At 35.2% G+C, this 17,746-nt stretch overlaps 1 protein-coding gene across 1 annotated transcript in view; it reads left to right on the top strand.

Moving 5' to 3' along the window:
- Positions 1–17,746, top strand: part of LOC145786226 (uncharacterized) — an 85,113-nt gene that overhangs the window by 24,154 nt on the left and 43,213 nt on the right. Inside the window, exons 18-23 of the mRNA XM_082597869.1 lie at positions 635–757; positions 10,783–10,905; positions 11,390–11,512; positions 11,590–11,712; positions 16,779–16,901; positions 17,311–17,433. Coding sequence (XP_082453995.1) covers positions 635–757; positions 10,783–10,905; positions 11,390–11,512; positions 11,590–11,712; positions 16,779–16,901; positions 17,311–17,433 — 738 coding nt within the window. The remainder of the gene's footprint in view (positions 1–634; positions 758–10,782; positions 10,906–11,389; positions 11,513–11,589; positions 11,713–16,778; positions 16,902–17,310; positions 17,434–17,746) is intronic.

The following is a 17,746-nucleotide window of genomic DNA, read 5'->3' on the forward strand; positions in this document are numbered from 1 at the left end:
TGACTGATGCCTTCCATCTTCTGTTCTGGGTTCTCAGTGTTGTGGAGGAAAAGCATGTGTTGATTTAGAATACAACTGAACGAATGATTACAAACGAACTAATGAAACAAGTTTTAATGATAGTAGTAGACTACTGCTACGTAAGTTTTCTTTCAGGTTTCGTTGAGATCTTAGAAAAATCACTGAAATTTCTTAAACTAATAACTTGGTTAAAGTTTTCATAATTTACAACTGTATAACATACTGTATGTGTTATTAATAAATGGTCGAATAATGATGGCAAACAGGAGTAAGTCACAGAAAAATTCATAAAAAAGAATTTGCAGCCTATTGTGTAAAAATTATTCTAGCCCGTGGGAAAGTTTTCGAAAATAGCAACAGCGATCAACGTGTTTAAGTGGACCAAAATAATTTTAAAGTTTGTTTGAAATGCAAAGGATAGATCTAAAGTTTTGAATAACTTCATGCAGGACTACAACAAGTAACTGGACATATCTTGTTAAAGCACCCTAGACAGAAAAATCTGTCATTTTTACATTGGTTCAACGTCTGCAGACATTGAATCAATCTAAAGCTGACGGATTTTGCTGTTTGGGACAGAACGGTTTTTTAACATTTATTCAAATGTTCATAGGTTCTTACTCTCCTTGCAAGCACAATACTTGTAGGAATGGAGGAACATGCACAAGGACAGGTTGCAGTAATGATTACAAGTGTGCCTGTATATATCCGTATACTGGAATAAACTGTGGCCAATGTAAGAATTATGTTTTTTTCGTTATGGATAAATGTCTTGCCGCAAATGTATTAAAACAAAAAAATAAAAAGTAATGTTTCGCAACTAAGTGACAACTTTCTACGATCGTGTTGTAGTGATATTTTTGAAATACTGACTTATTTAAAGCTGTGTGGTTGAGATTTCGCTTTGTTAAACCATTTTGTATGTCTACTTACTTATTTATTAAAATATGTCTAGAACCAACCGGCATGGTTGCGAAACGCAGATGGGCTGACTAATGACCGTGTCACATCCATTTATAAATAACTCGATATCCTAAAGTTAACAAATCTGTATAATTTTGAAATTGTCAAATTTATGTATCGGTTTAATCATAATTCATTACCAAACACTTTCAAAACTACATTAAAAAACTCAACAAAAGTTCATAACCTGACTACTCGAAACTCGAGCAATCTAGATTCTAGATTACCTTCACAATTGTTAAAAGAATCTATGAAAAAATATATTGATATTTAATAAGCAAATGCTAAATCACAAAACATACTTGTAATATAGGCTACGTATGTTTTTTATTTGTGATCATTCCCAAGATCTTCAATAATATTTATTCATTTTTATTTACATTCTTCAATTAGCCGATGATCATTGATGAGTTTGAAGCTGGCTGCTTGAGTTGAAGACCGTATAGGCTAATGGTCAATCCGCAGCTTAAAGTTACTGTGATGCTAATATTGTGCAAAAATGTTTGGAAAATATGTGATTTTTCAGTATTGATTTACAGTATAGGGCATATACCTGCAGCAACCAATAAATTTCTATCTATTCTAAGGTACTACATTAAAATAGGTTGTGGGCCTTGTTACAGATACTTAATAAAACATCTATTCTTTACTGAGTTTGTGTTTATAGGTCTACTTAGTCATTTTAAAGAATATAAGTGGGTCACTTAATATTTGTGATGGGTCAGTGGTTCGCCATCCCTGCTCTAAAAAAGTTTGCTTTCAATGAGTGTGAGGCGTAACCTGGACCAGGTTTTTAGGCCGAGAATTAAGTAAACATATGCAAGAAAGGGTAATATTGTCACTTTAAAACGATTTGTGTAGTGCTGTAAAAATCCAAGGCATATCTTGGTACGAATAAATGCAGTCACGTTAAGAGATCAAAAAGTTGCTCTTTGAAGCTGATATCTTATGCAGTAATTTACCATCATGTTACAGTTTCATCGACCTTGGTAAATTTTTTCCATAACTTGGATGCCTTGATGGAAACGCTCGCCTTGATCCTCATTTACATCGCCAAGGTTCTTTAAAAACTTGCTCAGGCAGCTGTGCAAGTAGTAAACTTTAAAGCTAATCCTACTCCCAAGTTCGTGCAGGCTGATGAGAAGCTCCTAAACCATCTCTCTGTAATTTTCAGCTTTTTTATTCCCAAGGAAATTATAAACCACATCAGCAAATGCATTTCAAGCTTGAGCCTCGATGGTGGCCATGGTAGTCACGAAGTGATGGTCCTTAAGCAACGTTCTAATCAAATATCGCTGCTTTTTCTGCCTATCAAATATCCCTGCTTTTTTCTTGTCATAGTTAAGGCCTAGAACGTTTCAGCATATGTAGTCAAAACAGTCCCCAGAACGATCAAGTACTTTGACAAACTGCAATACCTTCTGTGGCTACATTTTACGATTTTCTAAAACATTTTTTAGCCCGACGACTGACAATTTAGTTGGTTCTCACTAAAATATTGTCAGTAATTATATTAACTGTGTAGAAAGCAGGGTTCTTCTTGGCATTCAGCACAAAGTTGAGTAATCACTAGAACCGAGGATTTGCAATTTGCTAACCATAAGGATGTAGTCTCCAGCTAGCCATTTAGACCATACAATCAACTATATGTTCATCGGCAGCCGATTGTAGTAAGAATTGACAGCGATAGATACCGGTGCAAAATAGTTTTCAGTGTCCAATATTGCTGCCACCTTTACCTTTATCAAACTTGCATACCTTGATGTTCTGGTTTTTCAAAAGGGTATTCATGGTGCGGTAAACGCATTGTTTCGTCATGTGGAGCATGCTCGGTTTCCATCAGACATAAAGTGTCTGATGAGAAGCTTTACATGGTGTTTAGCAACGTGGACGATTGGTAGACTATATCTGTTTTTCAATTTATTGATGCTAACAGTTGTTATACATTGAATTTTACAGTAGGTTATTCAATTTTACTTCGTTTGGCAGGATATTAGGGTGTTGCAGGCGCCCCATGAAATTTAAATCTTGGTTTCACCATGCTTACTTTTTGTGGTACTATGTTTAGATCAGTAGACCACAAATATGAATAAGTTTCATAAATTTTCATCGACGTTTACCTCCACCGCCGAGGCCATTTTGAGGCCCACTTTTTGAAATTTTTTATGTTTTCTGCCATTAGAGGGCAGTGTATAAGTTTTACAATATTGGAGGTATATTTAAAAGATGCGCTATGATGTTCTAAATTGTTAAAAAAAAATTGGAGAGATGGGATAAGTATATATCCAAAAATATTCAAGTTTTGTCACTAATTTTTTTTGCACAATTCTGCCCCTAGTGGTGAAAAGAAAAATTAAAATATCTTAAAAACTACTCATCATATTGTTATGGAGCTTGTATGCACCCCCAATTTTCGTGGGTAAGGAATTTGATTTTAGCAATATTTTTGCAAAATATTACCACTAGAGGGCGGTAATTCTAATTTTGAACTATTTTCTGTGAAAAGCCGATATTGTTGCATTTCTTGAGCTGTGCTATCTGAAGAATACAATTTCATGACTTCTGCACAACAAAATTTATTCAATTGTAAAGAAACTGCATGCATGCACGATATCAATAAATCCGAACAGGCAATGTGAGTCTTTGTTAATACAATTTCCGCAAAGACAGCTGTGCATTTTCGGTGTGTTGATAAACGAGATTTTCGAAGATTTGGTATTGTTCTTCGATCCTCCTCCACCACTTGAATATAGTTTTGCAGATATTTTCCTGTTTTGCTAGATGAAAAAATTCGGATACCAGTTTTACCCCTCTCTCTGCTGATTCATTGCAGACTCTGAGTGCCCTTATGATACCATTAGCAGAAGCATAGCCATCATCTAAGTTATTTCCGACTCTTTCGGGTGTTTGGCAAGAAAAGTTGTTGAAATGTGCAAAAGTTCAAAAAAACATTTTGCTGCTGGCATTTGCATGGGAGCACAATGACAATGAGTTATCATTAACAATGTCTGGCAGCTATGGCTTTCCGTATCCATTACCAAACCTGTTTGTAACCTGGCCATCGAAACTTGCGTTTAGACGCAGTAGAGTTCCAGCCAAAGCTTCCTTTTCATCCATTGACTTGTTCGTACCATAGAGCTAATGGGATCAGCTCCCCAGTTACATACCATGCGTGCCTACCTAAAACTAAACTGATAGTTTTGTCTACTGCAGCATAGCTTTTGATGTTACTTACCAGTTGGAAATCTTCTCGGGGTGCTGATGCAGAAATTGGACAGTTGAACCACCATCCATTAATTAAGCGCAAAAGTCAAAAATCGCTCTATTTTTTGTATTTGTGACTTGGAAATGATTTCTTGTGGTAGAAATTCTTGCAGCATTATTATCTTATAGCAATAGAGCTGCTTTCCCATCCACCTTGCTCGATTGACTGCAACACATTTCATGAAGGTGTAGGCTACTGTCCACTGTTAGTTCCAATGTACACCGCCATCAGGTCTAAAAGTTCTTTGTAATCACACCTCTGATAATTTTGCATATTTCTTAAATTTATAAGTGCTTCCATTTTTTTGCTTTGAGTTGTTACATATTCTCCCAACTCTTGAGGATCTTCGGTGTGCAGTACAGCTGCAGCATGTGGGGTTGCATCGAATCCTTTGTTCTGGAATCTTTTGAATAGTTTTAGGTGTTGTTGTTCTGATTTTTTTTTTTCAGGCCATCTCTCTGCTGCATGCATTTCTCTTCAAATCAAGCTAGACAAACTACTTCTCTGGCTAGCATGCAGAAAACATATTGGAGAAGTTATACTTTCTCATGTGTGGGAGGCCTGAAAATCGAAACGTCTAGATCTCCAGACATTGAACTATTCAGAAGATTCTGGAACAAAGTATTCGATGCAACCCCACATGCTGCAGCTGTACTGCACACCGAAGATCCTGAAGAGTTGGGAGAATTTGTAACAACTCAAAGCAGAAAAATGGAAGCACTTTTGAATTTTGAAAGAGATATGCAAAATTATCAGAGGGGTGATTACAAAGAACTTTTAGACCTTATGCCGGTGTACCATGGAATCAACAGTGGACAGCACAACTTCATGCAATGTGGTGCAGTCCATCGAGGAAAGTGGATGAGAAAGCAGCTCTATTACTATAAGATAGTAATGCTGAAAGAATTTCTACCACAAGAAATCATTTCCAAATCACAAATACAAAAAATAGAGCGATTTTTGACTTTTGCACTTAATGGATGGCGGTTCAACTGTCCAATTTCTGCATCAGCACCCCGAGAAGATTTGCAACTGGCAAGTAACATCAAAAGCTATGCTGCAGTAGACAAAACTATCAGTTTAGTTGCTTTAAAAGCTTTAGGTAGGCACGCATGGTATGTAACTGGGGAGCTGATCCCATTAGCTCTATGGGACGAACAAGTCACTATGGATGAAAAGGAAGCTTTGGCTGGAACTCTACTGCGTTTAAATGCAAGTTTCGATGGCCAGGTTACAAACAGGTTTGGTAATGGATACGGAAAGCCATAGCTGCCAGACATTGTTAATGATAACTCATTGTCATTGTGCTCCCATGCAAATGCCAGCAGCAAAATGTTTTTTGAACTTTTGCACATTTCAACAACTTTTTTGACTAACACCCGAAAGAGTCGGAAATAACTTAGATGATGGCTATCCTTCTGCTAATGGTATCATAAGTGCACTCAGAGTCTGCAATTAATCAGCAGAGAGAGGGGTAAAACTGGTATCCGACTTTCTTCATCTAGTAAAACAAGAAAAAAATTTACAAAACTATATTCAAATGGTGGAGGAGAATCGAAGGACGATACCAAATCTTCGAAAATGTCGTTTATCAACACAATGAAGATGCACAATTGTCTTTGCGGAAATTGTATTAACTAAGACTCACATTGCCTGTTTGGATTTATTGATATAGTGCATGCATGCAGTTTCTTTACAATTGAATAAATTTTGTTGTGCAGAAGTCATGAACTTGTATTCTTCAGATAGCACAGCTCAAGAAATGCAACAATATCGGCTTTTCACAGAAAATAGTTCAAAATTAGAATTACCGCCCTCTAGTGGTAATATTTTGCAAAAATATTGCTAAAATCAAATTCCTTACCCACGAAAATTGGGGGTGCATGCAAGTTCCATAACAATATGATGAGTAGTTTTTAAGATATTTTAATTTTTCTTTTCACCACTAGGGGCAGTATTGTGCAAAAAATTAGTGACAAAACTTGAATATTTTTGGATGTACTTATCCCATTTCTCCATTTTTTTTTTAACAATTCAGAACATCATAGCGCATCTTTTAAATATACCTCCAATGTTGTGTAAAACTTATACACTGCCTTCTAGTGGCAGAAAACATAAAAATTTCAAAAAGTGGGCCTCAAAATGGCCTCGGCAGTGGGGGTAAACGTCGATGAGAATTTATGAAACTTATTCATATTTGTGGTCTACTGATCTAAACACAGCACCACAAAAAGGTAAGCAAAATCCGAGAGGGTCGGGGCGCCTGCAACACCCTACAGGATATTGTAGTCGAAGCAGTAACGCAAGGCGTCTTCTTTAGGCTTAAAACTTTTGGCTTACATTGATAATAGAGTTTCGACTTTTGTGTCTTTGAAGTCTCCATAAATTAGTGAGTTTCTCGTGAAACGCTTGAAGTATTTGTTTTATCACCTGCTTATTATGATCTGTGAGCAAAAAAATCGGAGTAGTCCTTACGAAGAAAAAAAGGATGGGGAGAAATTAAGCTATTCCTGATGATGACACAATGTTGCGTTGAAAACGTTGGAAAGTTTATTTTAATTATGTTTAATCAAATATAGTTATTACTTTCTAAACCCTTGACAGCCTGTTTTTAGAGAGTATTAACTGTATTTGATTTAATTCGCTCTGCTTGGCTTTTTGCTTGACATTGAACACTTTTTGTAGTAGTAATAGTTTTCATTAATTTAATTATGTTATATATTTTCTTTGTGTGATAAAAATAAAATATGTTAAATCCATTGAAGTTACTTTGCTTTGTCTGCCAATGGTGTAACAAAGCATATTTTCTGCCAAAACTTTATTATTTTTAAGTTACTGAACTCGGCCAGTTACATTTTGTATATTTTATATGACACATGAAATAAAATAAGGGTAGCCTGCTGATATGTTTTTTTAAGAACTCTTTTGTATTTTCTCTCTGTCTTAACACTTTGCTCCTCAAAGGGAGGCCAGATTTGGCCCCCCCCTCAAATTTCCTTTAATTATTTGAAGCACAGTAACGCCATGCACTTGGTTTTTCTTGACTTTTTCTAAAATTGCCAGGCGGATCTGATGATATTAAATTTGATGCTAAAAGTTGTGTAGTTTTCTTGTAAATTCAAAATTTTAGTGAATTTTTGCTATTTCTAGCTAACTTCCAGCAAAGCGTGAAATGGATTACATTGCGATAACAAGCCATAAGCTCATAATTGCTTCGTGCATCGATATGCGCGAGCAGAGAGAAGCATCCTCTTGCTTTCCTTTGTTTGGTTTGACCTCAATAATACAAAGCGCGTTATTTCTTATGCTACAAAGAAAAGCCAGTGATCGCAAAGCTGTTAATTAGAAACAGTAATAGCAAACGTTTTTTGCGTTATCAGCTCTACAAAGAAGAATAGCAATCCACGATCAAAATAGTAGGCTATGGAGGCCACAAGCTATTCAAAACAGTTGTTTCAAGCAGATAATATTCATTGATGAATAAAAAACGTTACAATAAGAAATCTTCTCTTGGGTAGTAAAGACACGAAAACCTGGTTTCGAAATAAACGTTCTATGGAAATGCTCTCATTGACAAAACTTGCAATTGAGGAAATGTATCACTGCAAATGCTTTTTGGAGAAGCCGGAGAAATAGCGTTTTTGCAAACAGTAATTGTGAGATACACTCAAAATTATGAGATAGGCTCCATTTACACGTATAGCAGCTAACTCGATGGCGTCCCTACCCTGCTTTATGTCGCCTACTTGTTGTTATGTCCTGTATTTTTGTTTCACAGTGCACTGTGTTTTGTTCCAAAGAGCGCAAAATAAAGATGATAATGCCTCATCTACATTACAAAATATTTTGTAATGTAGACGAAACATAAAGTTAGGCATCACATAAGACAAACAACAAATCAGCTTTCTTCTTCATTGATTCAACATCTGAATACGTTGCCCCAATGTATAAGAGGCCGGCTATTGTGAAGACCCGCCATTTATAAACGATCCGATTATACCAAAAGTGGGACAAACTAGTGAATCAAAGAATGAATAAACAATGCTGAGAAAACTAAATCTAAGTGACGAACAATACCGATGTCTTCATTTATCTTGGAAAAATGCTGCCTAAACTTATCAACAAAAATACCGTAAATAACGGCAAGGATCCCGAAAGCAGAATTTGCTCGACTTTGGCATGAATTTAGTCAGACATCTACAGTAATAATTCTACACATACAATAACAGGCTCTCAACGGCTGTAAGATACATAATAATCAACCTGGTTCTGGACGATTTGTGTAACAGTTTAGGGGAAGACACTACTTGAAATGATGGACCACACAAAAGATTTTCAATGAAGACTGAGTCTAAAAACCGATGTGGATTGTGCTGCACAATAACTTCAAGTTTAGGACAGAAGAGGCAGAAAATATCACGATAAAAATAAAGACCTTGTGGGAAATTTTCGAGAATCATAACACGATGCAAATACCATAAACGCTTAGTTTGCATGCCGCTCTAAGCTGGCCGGCAACCACAAAGGTAGACAACACAGGCAGTTTATAATTCGATAACAGCACAATAAACATTATAAATACGTAAACCGACAATTTTCTTTTACAAACGTTTTACGTCTAATAGTAAATTTTCCCCCAACAATTTTTTGTGAAGCGCTTGCAAACCACGGTTTTGTAAAATAATTCATCATTATTATTTTTTACTTCTCGGATATTGTAAAACGTCCTCAGCAAAATCACAAAATAATTTTTCATTACTTCAATGTAGTAGGCCTAAGAATTTTTTATAGAATTGTAGCCACGTTGTTTCAACAAAGAAGCCATTTTTTGGCAATATAAAGTTATAGAAAATAATTTGCAATCATGCAAATGGTTGGAAAGAATCTAGGAAGTCTTCTCACAATCTGGCACAAAGTGATTATGTTTATTGTATCTCTGCAAAATGTTTTACGACAAACTTTGAAGCTTCGTTATAATCATTTTTATCTTTGAAGTCAAAAGTTAATTTTTTTTTGGCCAGAAACATAATCATTGCCTTGCTGATGTTGTCGCCTTTACGCGTATTTTTTGTGCTTCAAACAATAAGGACCCAGTCAGCAATCCAGTCTATTTACATTGATTCAACATTTGTAAACGTTAAATTTATGTAGATTTGCTGACTGTGGGTTATTTCACATTTCCTTTGTTTACGCATGTTCCTCAATTCGCTGTTGCATTGTTGCGACGCTGGCGGTCTAAAAATGTATTTTCAAATTGATTGACGCAATCTTCAATAAAAAGTGGGCTTCGAACTTAGCTTTGTTGATGTAAATGCTGTATTTTTTGTGGATGTAATTTATGAGTCATGTTTATAAACATCCGTAAGCGAAATGACTTATGATGGAGCCTGCATGATATTTGTGATGCGACTTGACACAAATCCACAATTTCAAAAGCACCTAATTTGAACTTAGAAATTTCAGATAATTTCAACAACTTGTTCAATTGTCTTCTCTCTACTAAAAATATTCATACTACAAACTCAATTGTAGACCTAAAATACACAAACGAAGATGTAAACAGCTGTTCAAGCAGGCTAAGGTGTTACTTATGAGAAATTTGGTTCCATAAAACTAGAAGCTAGCCATGAGTTTCGGAATGCATTAGTTTAGGACAAAAATGTAAGACAACAAACGCAGTTTTGTTTTTTTCAAATTCGTGTAACAATATTACTCTGATTGTAACTATTTTAGAATCAGTAAGTAGCTTACAATAAGATTTGCTCGCAAATCTTTACCAATGCAATGATTCGGCACACCGCACACACACTTCGTGCAGTCGATTGAGCTCTTTGTTATTCAGAACTTTGCATGAAATCGGATTAGCATGGTAATTAAATAGCGGTAAGATAAATCAAAATTGCCGTTTTTGGGTACCTTTGCAAAAATTGAAATATCAAGTTTAGCATATAAAATTTTAAAATAATGACTTTTCAAACTTATAGACAAATGATTTGTTTTCACACCAGTGCAACTTCTGTTGAAATAGCACCAGCGGATAACACGTAACAGCTGATTGAATTGGATCCAAAAACGGCCCCCCCTTGAGCAGTTAACTTCCAAAAAAACGTTGAAAAGCAAAGGGTTAAATGTTTCTAAAAATGTTGCGATCGTGCCAATTTTTTTAATAACTTATTTCGGTCTCAAGCACATTTTAACGTTCGCGTTTTGTCGCTTTTACCTTTTTCTAAACCTCTGCTATGTTGATGTATATTGTTTTCGCTGGGTTGGTCAGAAATGTAACACAACTGAACTACTAAATTAAGACTGACCATTTGTTAGAGAGGTTACATTTGCTTGTAGGCTGTAATAAATCATTGTTGATAGTTCATATACGTAACGCTTTAAAGTGTACCACAATAAAATCGGAGTTTGCTTGAAAGGTTTTGTAACTACACTAAAATTTTAATTTGTTCCATTCGGGGTTAATCAAATAGCCAGTTATAGCTTAATGAAACACAGGGTGGTTTGAACATTTCATTTAATTTTTGTAGGTGCCTTGTCTCCTTGTCAACCCAATCCTTGTAGGAATGAAGGAACATGCACAAGGACAGGTTGCAGCAATACTTACACGTGTGCCTGTACACATCCGTATACTGGAACAAACTGTCATTTATGTAAGAATTGTGTAGTCTTGGTTAATTGTTAAATCTCTTTTACCAAACGTAATAAAACAAGAAGTAACAAAATAATAACAATCAACTGAAGTGACAATCTTCTATCATCATGTTGTATTACTATTTTTGTAATACTTACTTAATTGTTAATATAATTCTAAAACCAGCTGAAATTCATCTTGAACTGCATTACTTTCAATGTGGTGGATGACATGTCAGAGATTGATGTGCATTCTACATTTTAACGGTTTTTATAGGCTGACTACAGAAATTGCCGTTGTGGTCAAGTGAAAACAAGAATGTAAATTTGGTTTAAAAGTAGGTTGTGATGTTTATTTTTGCATTGTTAACTACAAGAAAATTCCTCTATCAGTCGAGATATGAACTAGTGTTGCATGAACTCACCATTACTTTAGCAATACATCCAAACACAACCTTGTTAGAGAAAATAACTATTAGCCAAAGTTATACCGATTGTTTGTAGGTCTCTTAACTCCATGCCGTGACAATCCATGTAAGAATGGTGGAACATGTGAAAGAACTGGTTGCAGCAACGAATACATATGTACTTGCTTACCAGGATATTTTGGAACAAACTGTAATCGATGTAAGAATATTGTGAGATGATATTGCGAGCATTTCATTCAGTGCAAAATATCTTAACATTTCATTCAATGTTTGTAGGTTCCCTATCTCCATGTCAACCCAATCCTTGCCAGAATGAAGAAACATGCACAAGGACAGGTTGCAGCAATACTTACACGTGTGCCTGCAAACGCCCATATGTTGGAAAAAACTGTGTTCAATGTAAGAATCATGTTGTTTTGCTTATTATCAATTGAAAATCATGTGCAACGCCGGCAATGTTGGTTAGTTTTTAAATATTTGTCAATTCAGTGTAGTAGGTTTTACATTGGTTGGTTGGTTAGTTTTGAATCTTTATCCTCAGACTGACAAAGCCTTGATTGGTTATCCTGGTAGTTTCGCATGCTTGTAAAGGCTCTTGACGCAGGGCCGGTTACCGAGATTGGCAGAGTGCATTTTTCCGATTGTTGAAGTATTGTTGCCGGGGAATTGTTCCATTCACTAGGTGCTGCTGAATGGAGAGCAGTCCTTAGCATGCGTTGCTCAAGCGCACACCCGAGAGTCGAACCAGTGCCGCATGATCTTGAGCCCGGCGCGTAATCACTGAGCTAACGGGGCGGACTTACGTTTTGGCCTAAACTAGACTGTATCTTACGCATGTTTATTTCTCTAAGCCATGCTCTAACCTTAGAATTGTTTTGCACACAGCGTAATGTAGTAGACTACACAGTCATCTTCAAACATGAATTTTTATCTGACTGAATTTTTATCTGACAACGAAAAGACGCACACAAGCGCCATGATGTAATACTTTTTCCAGGTTTAGAAATGTTGCCAGGTGCTTATTGAAAGTTTACGGTATGGTGTTTTAAATTTAAAAAAATCTGCAAAACTAGGATCCAGAGCCGTTTTGGATCCGGCTTCTATAAAAAAAATCAAGATCTAAATCCGGTCCAGATTCTGTTTCTGTAAGCTACACATCTGCTGTACAGTACTGAGTCATGGACTTCTAAATAGTAGAATCTGGACTGGAAACGCAGTGGACAACAGTAGGCCAAACAGTTGGCCAACAGTGGGCCAATAGACAAGTAACTAACCCTGTTGGCCCACTGTTGTACCAACTGTTTGGCCTACTGTTGTCCACTGCGTTTCCAGTCCAGATTCTACTATTTAGAAGTCCATGACTGAGTATTGAATAAGCCGAGCGCAAATCTAGAGGCTTCATCTGCTGCAAGCAGTATGTAATGATATGAGCACAAATCGATAAGCCTACCCTGTTGCAAATCTCATGTAGACTGCCTCAATTAAAATCGGTTGTGTGACCAAAACAAAAAACGATAATAAAACAAGTAGGCTAATGACGACCACTATACCAAAATAAAACATAATCTGCAACAAAATTGATAATATATCTACTGCAAATGTTGCAATTTGGCTCTAACAATTATGTAAGAGGAATGCAAAGCCAATAGCCTACACGTTTTTTTAGAAAAAAGTACTTAAGCACACTTATGCAAAAAAGTACTTAGATTCAAACCTTTTTTGTTAAATTTCACAAAACAGCAATAAGCCAGAGAGTGGTGCTATGCATGCTTAATCGCCATGACTTAAACACAAATATGCGGCATGCGCTGAAACAAGCGAAAATTGCTTCTCCTGCTTAGTTTAGAAAACATGAAAAACTCAAATGTAACATCTCAAAACCGATATCTTATGACTTCCTCTAGGTATTTTTTGTAGCCTAATCTAGGGATTGTAGATCATAGGGATGCGAAACTTCTTCCGCTTTTGGCTTATCCGCAACACTAGAAGGGTTACGTTTTTTTGTAATTTACAAAATATTTTACTTTTTATAGGTTATATAAGAAGAGTGAAGTTGGTTTTAAAGTAATTTAAGGTTTTTAGTTGAAAGCAAGCCAGCAGTAAAGCGTAAAAAAAATGTCAAATTGGCAGTTGACCCTTCTAATGTTGAAGGAACAACGGAGTTGCGCGTCCCGTAATGTACCGTCCCTACCTAATCAGTTCTTAAATTGAAGTAAAGCAACTTTCTCCTATTCTTTTATGGTAAAAGAATAGTTGCTCATTGCTTTCCTTGCCAACAAATTAGTATTTTAAGAATCTGCCTATATTGATTCAATGTACTGTAAAATACGAGTGAAGATTTGAAGTTAAAAAATTGCTCAGGTCAAGAGATCTTAAATACCATAAACAAATGACTGACAGTAATTTAATGGGATTGAATAGCATTATTTAAAACAAACACAATGCACTGATAAAATAACAACATACTAAATTCAAACGTTTTTGGCAAGAACTCTTTGCCGTCTTCAGGAACTACCTAATACATTTAATACATTTTTTTAAACAAAAAACAAACAAAAAGTAACTGTAAATCATGGTAGTGATAAGTGACTGAAATAATTAACTGCAATATGTACTGAGAAAAGTACAATGTACAACTGAAATACATATCCCAAAGGTGTTAACATGTTGTTGGTACGTATGAGTGTAATCACAAGACAAGATAGCGAGCGACAATTAAAGACAATCAACTTGAAGCAAACGTAATCTAGTATAAAATCAGTAGGAAAGATGCCCTACCAACCGCCCGTTAACTAAAACTATAAATATGATTGCGAATTGTATTTTTTCGGACTCCAAACCTAATCATCTTATCAAAAAAAAATATTTATCAAACTCCTCACTTTGATCACACAAGGTATTCTTTTACATAAAAATAATTTATACAAACAAATCGATGGCCAAGCCATGAGGTCTTTACTATTGCTAATTTTTCTTTAGCACATATAAAGATTTTTATCCGAAACTTTACCTCATGTCGATGATATTTTTGCCATTTTTGATGTCTATGATTCGTGTTCAACATTTTTTATTGTCTTAAATTCTCAACATAAAAATATAAAATTCACTGTGGAAAAAGCTAGAAAAGCCATTCCCTTTCTTGAAGTTGAACTAAGAATTAATGAAAGTTCTTTCGATACATGGGTTTGGCAAAAGCCAAGTATATAACACTAGATTGTTATTGAATTTCAACGCAGTGTATCCTATTAATGGAAAGTTGGCTTGGTTTAGGCTTACTTAACCGTGCACGTTCTATTTGCTCAAACAAAAATCACTACATGAATGAAATCACCAAAATTAAGTCAATGTTATGTGCTAATGTATATTCCGGGCATTTCTTTGAAAAGGTTTTAAAACGTTTTAATTCAAAAATCTGCATCAACTATTGACGTCATAGATTTCCATAACTCTATATATACCTTTCTAAGGCAAAGAATCACTTTATGCCAAAAACCTATCGAAATACTTTAAACGTAAATTTAACATCGACGTTGTCCTTCTATACAAAACCTTTAAAATTACTAGATATTTTTCGCTGAAAACTCCCGTTCCCCACTCTCTTTGTTCCAACATTTTTTATCAATTCACTTGTTCGTGGGACACGAACTTGACATACATAGGTATGTCCACTAGACATTTGGCTATAAGAGCAATCTTCACCATTATTTTCTTTCCTCGTATTGAGGGTTGGATACAATACGCCATTGTTCGCGACCGAGCTGTACGTGCTGCATTTTCATAACTTAATTTTGTCCATTCAGTGATGTTTGTTGTCCAGATCATTCTTGGTCTGCCTTTGTTTTTTTACCGTCTGTCTTCCCTTCTGTTAATGATTTTTGTAACGAGTTTTGCCTTATTGTGTTTTGCCTTACGAGTTATACCTTATTATTGTTACAAGAGCAAAGGAACACCTTAATTTGGCAGATGTTAATAAAGACAATGCAATTAAAGACCATACATATGACTGCAGTATTTGTTGTGAGGTCAATTCTACAGCAGAGTTGTTTGAAATAATTCGAAACTGCCAATCAGAATTGGAAACTAAAATTCACGAGGCACTTATAAAACAACGCAACCCCAAGCTCAACAAGCAGTTATTCTTTGAAGGGGCATTTTTCCTACTGATTTTATATTACATTACATTTGCTTCAAGTACACTCATACGTATCAACAAAATGTTAACACCTTTTCAAACAGCCTCATTCAATTTGTGCATATTGCAGGGATTTATTTCAGTCACTTATCTTTACCATTATTTACAATTATATGTTTGCTTGTTTTCTGTTTTAATGTATTATGTATTTGAGAAATAAAACTGGGTAACTTTAGCGGGTTTAACATGATGTATTACATACACAAATATAACATAATTAAAATATACTTAAACGTTTTCGACACGTACGTGTATCCTCATCAGGAATTACATAAATCTGCAATATACATATATGATAATTGTAAGGTAACTTTGATTTTGCACTATAACTGTAACTGTATACTAACGACACTCCAGACTGAAAAGCACAAACTGAACAAGTGATACAGGAATGATTACGAGTAAATTATGCGATGGGAAACAGATCACATGAAGTGTAAACTACATGCATTTGACAAACAAATAGAACACACCCAAAAGGACCGATGAGCCACAGGCGAATAACTGCCGGTTGAGAGACGGATTGTTACGTTTGATTCTTAAGGCTTTCATGATCTTAGTCTGAAATTCAGTAATTGAAAAAAAAAATTCAGTAATCTGAAATTCAATAATTCACATCGCCTCTTGTGAAACTTGCACTGACAATGTCTCGATCGACCAATTTAAAATCATATCTCGAGGCAAATATGAATTTTAGACTAAGACGTACATGTCGAAAACGTTTGAGTATATTTTAATTATATTATATTTGTGTATGTAATACATCATGTTAAACCCGCTAAAGTTACTTTGTTTTATTTCTCCATAGTTCAACAAAGCAAACTCTTCACCAACGCTTTATTAGGTATTTCCTGAAGAGGGCAAAGAGTTCTTGCCGAAAACATTTGAGTTTAGTATGTTGTTTTTTTATTAGTGTATTGTATTTGGTTTGAATAATGCTATTCAATCTCATTAAGTTAGCGTTAGTCATCTGTTTATGGTATTGTAAAATTACGTCTCTCCAAAAGTTATGGAGATCTTTAATTATCTTAATCAAGAAAATAGTTGTTGATTATATTATATTTTTCGGTTGATTATATTTTTTATGCTTTACTGTATATGATATGTTACATAAACAACAAAATTGATTTATTTGGATTACAATTTAGAGTTTATTTCAAATGCATAGAAAATGTGAAGTTATAAATAATTTCACTTGGGACTTGATAAAGTAATTGGACTTATCTTGTTGAAGCACATGAAGGTTTGTTAACATTTCACCAATTGGTCAAAGGTCCTTACTCCCCATGCCAACCCAATCCTTGTCAGAATGGAGGAAGATGCACAAGGACAGGTTGCAGCAATGCTTACACGTGTACCTGTACACATCCGTATACTGGAGCAAACTGTGACCAATGTAAGAATTGTGTTGTCTTGCCTATTGTCAAATCTTTTTCATCAGACACAATACCAACAAAAGAAAATATCATCTTAAACTTAGTATTTGGTAAGAAAAATTTCATTTAATAAACACACTCTTTATTTTTTCCTGTTGACAATTGTTTATACACTATGTCAAAAAAATATATATTTCACATCATATGCTTCCCCTTGAAAAACCTGAAATTTCATTGTGATACGATTGTTGAAACCCAACAATTTCTTTTTAAACACGATAAACTAAAACACGATAAATTCAACAAAAGCACAAAACAGGCACCTTGAAAATTTGAAAGCATTGCTTCTTGATCTTCTAATTGCTATAATGCGCGTGTTCATTCATGAAGGCATGGCGCAGTTTGTAAATCCTTCATCGAATTGTATAGGTCTTCTCACTCCATGCCAATCCAACCCATGTGAGAATGGAAGAATCTGTGAAAGAAGAAGTTGCACCAATGAATATACCTGCTCTTGTACCACGGGATATACTGGACCTCATTGTAACAGATGTATGAAAATTTTTGTAATTGATCGTAAACAATGTTCAATGTAAAAATGTTAGTTAAAAAACGTAGTCGAATGTTAGCAACAAAAATGTTAGTAAGGTAAACAAATGCCTTGTAGAAAATAATACGAGGAATAGCAGTTGGACCAGATGATATTCCAAGAGGAGTTTCAAAAGTGATGGGAGCGACTGGAACGAAATGGCTAAATGCTGTTTTCCTGACAATAATGGAGACAGAGAGCATGTCAGATGAATAGAAAAGTGGCACTTTAATTTCAGTTTTCAAAATGAAGGCAGACATAGCAGAGTGTTGTAAT

The sequence above is a fragment of the Aplidium turbinatum genome, chromosome 17 (assembly GCF_918807975.1).
Source record: "Aplidium turbinatum chromosome 17, kaAplTurb1.1, whole genome shotgun sequence".
Taxonomy (NCBI): domain Eukaryota; kingdom Metazoa; phylum Chordata; class Ascidiacea; order Aplousobranchia; family Polyclinidae; genus Aplidium; species Aplidium turbinatum.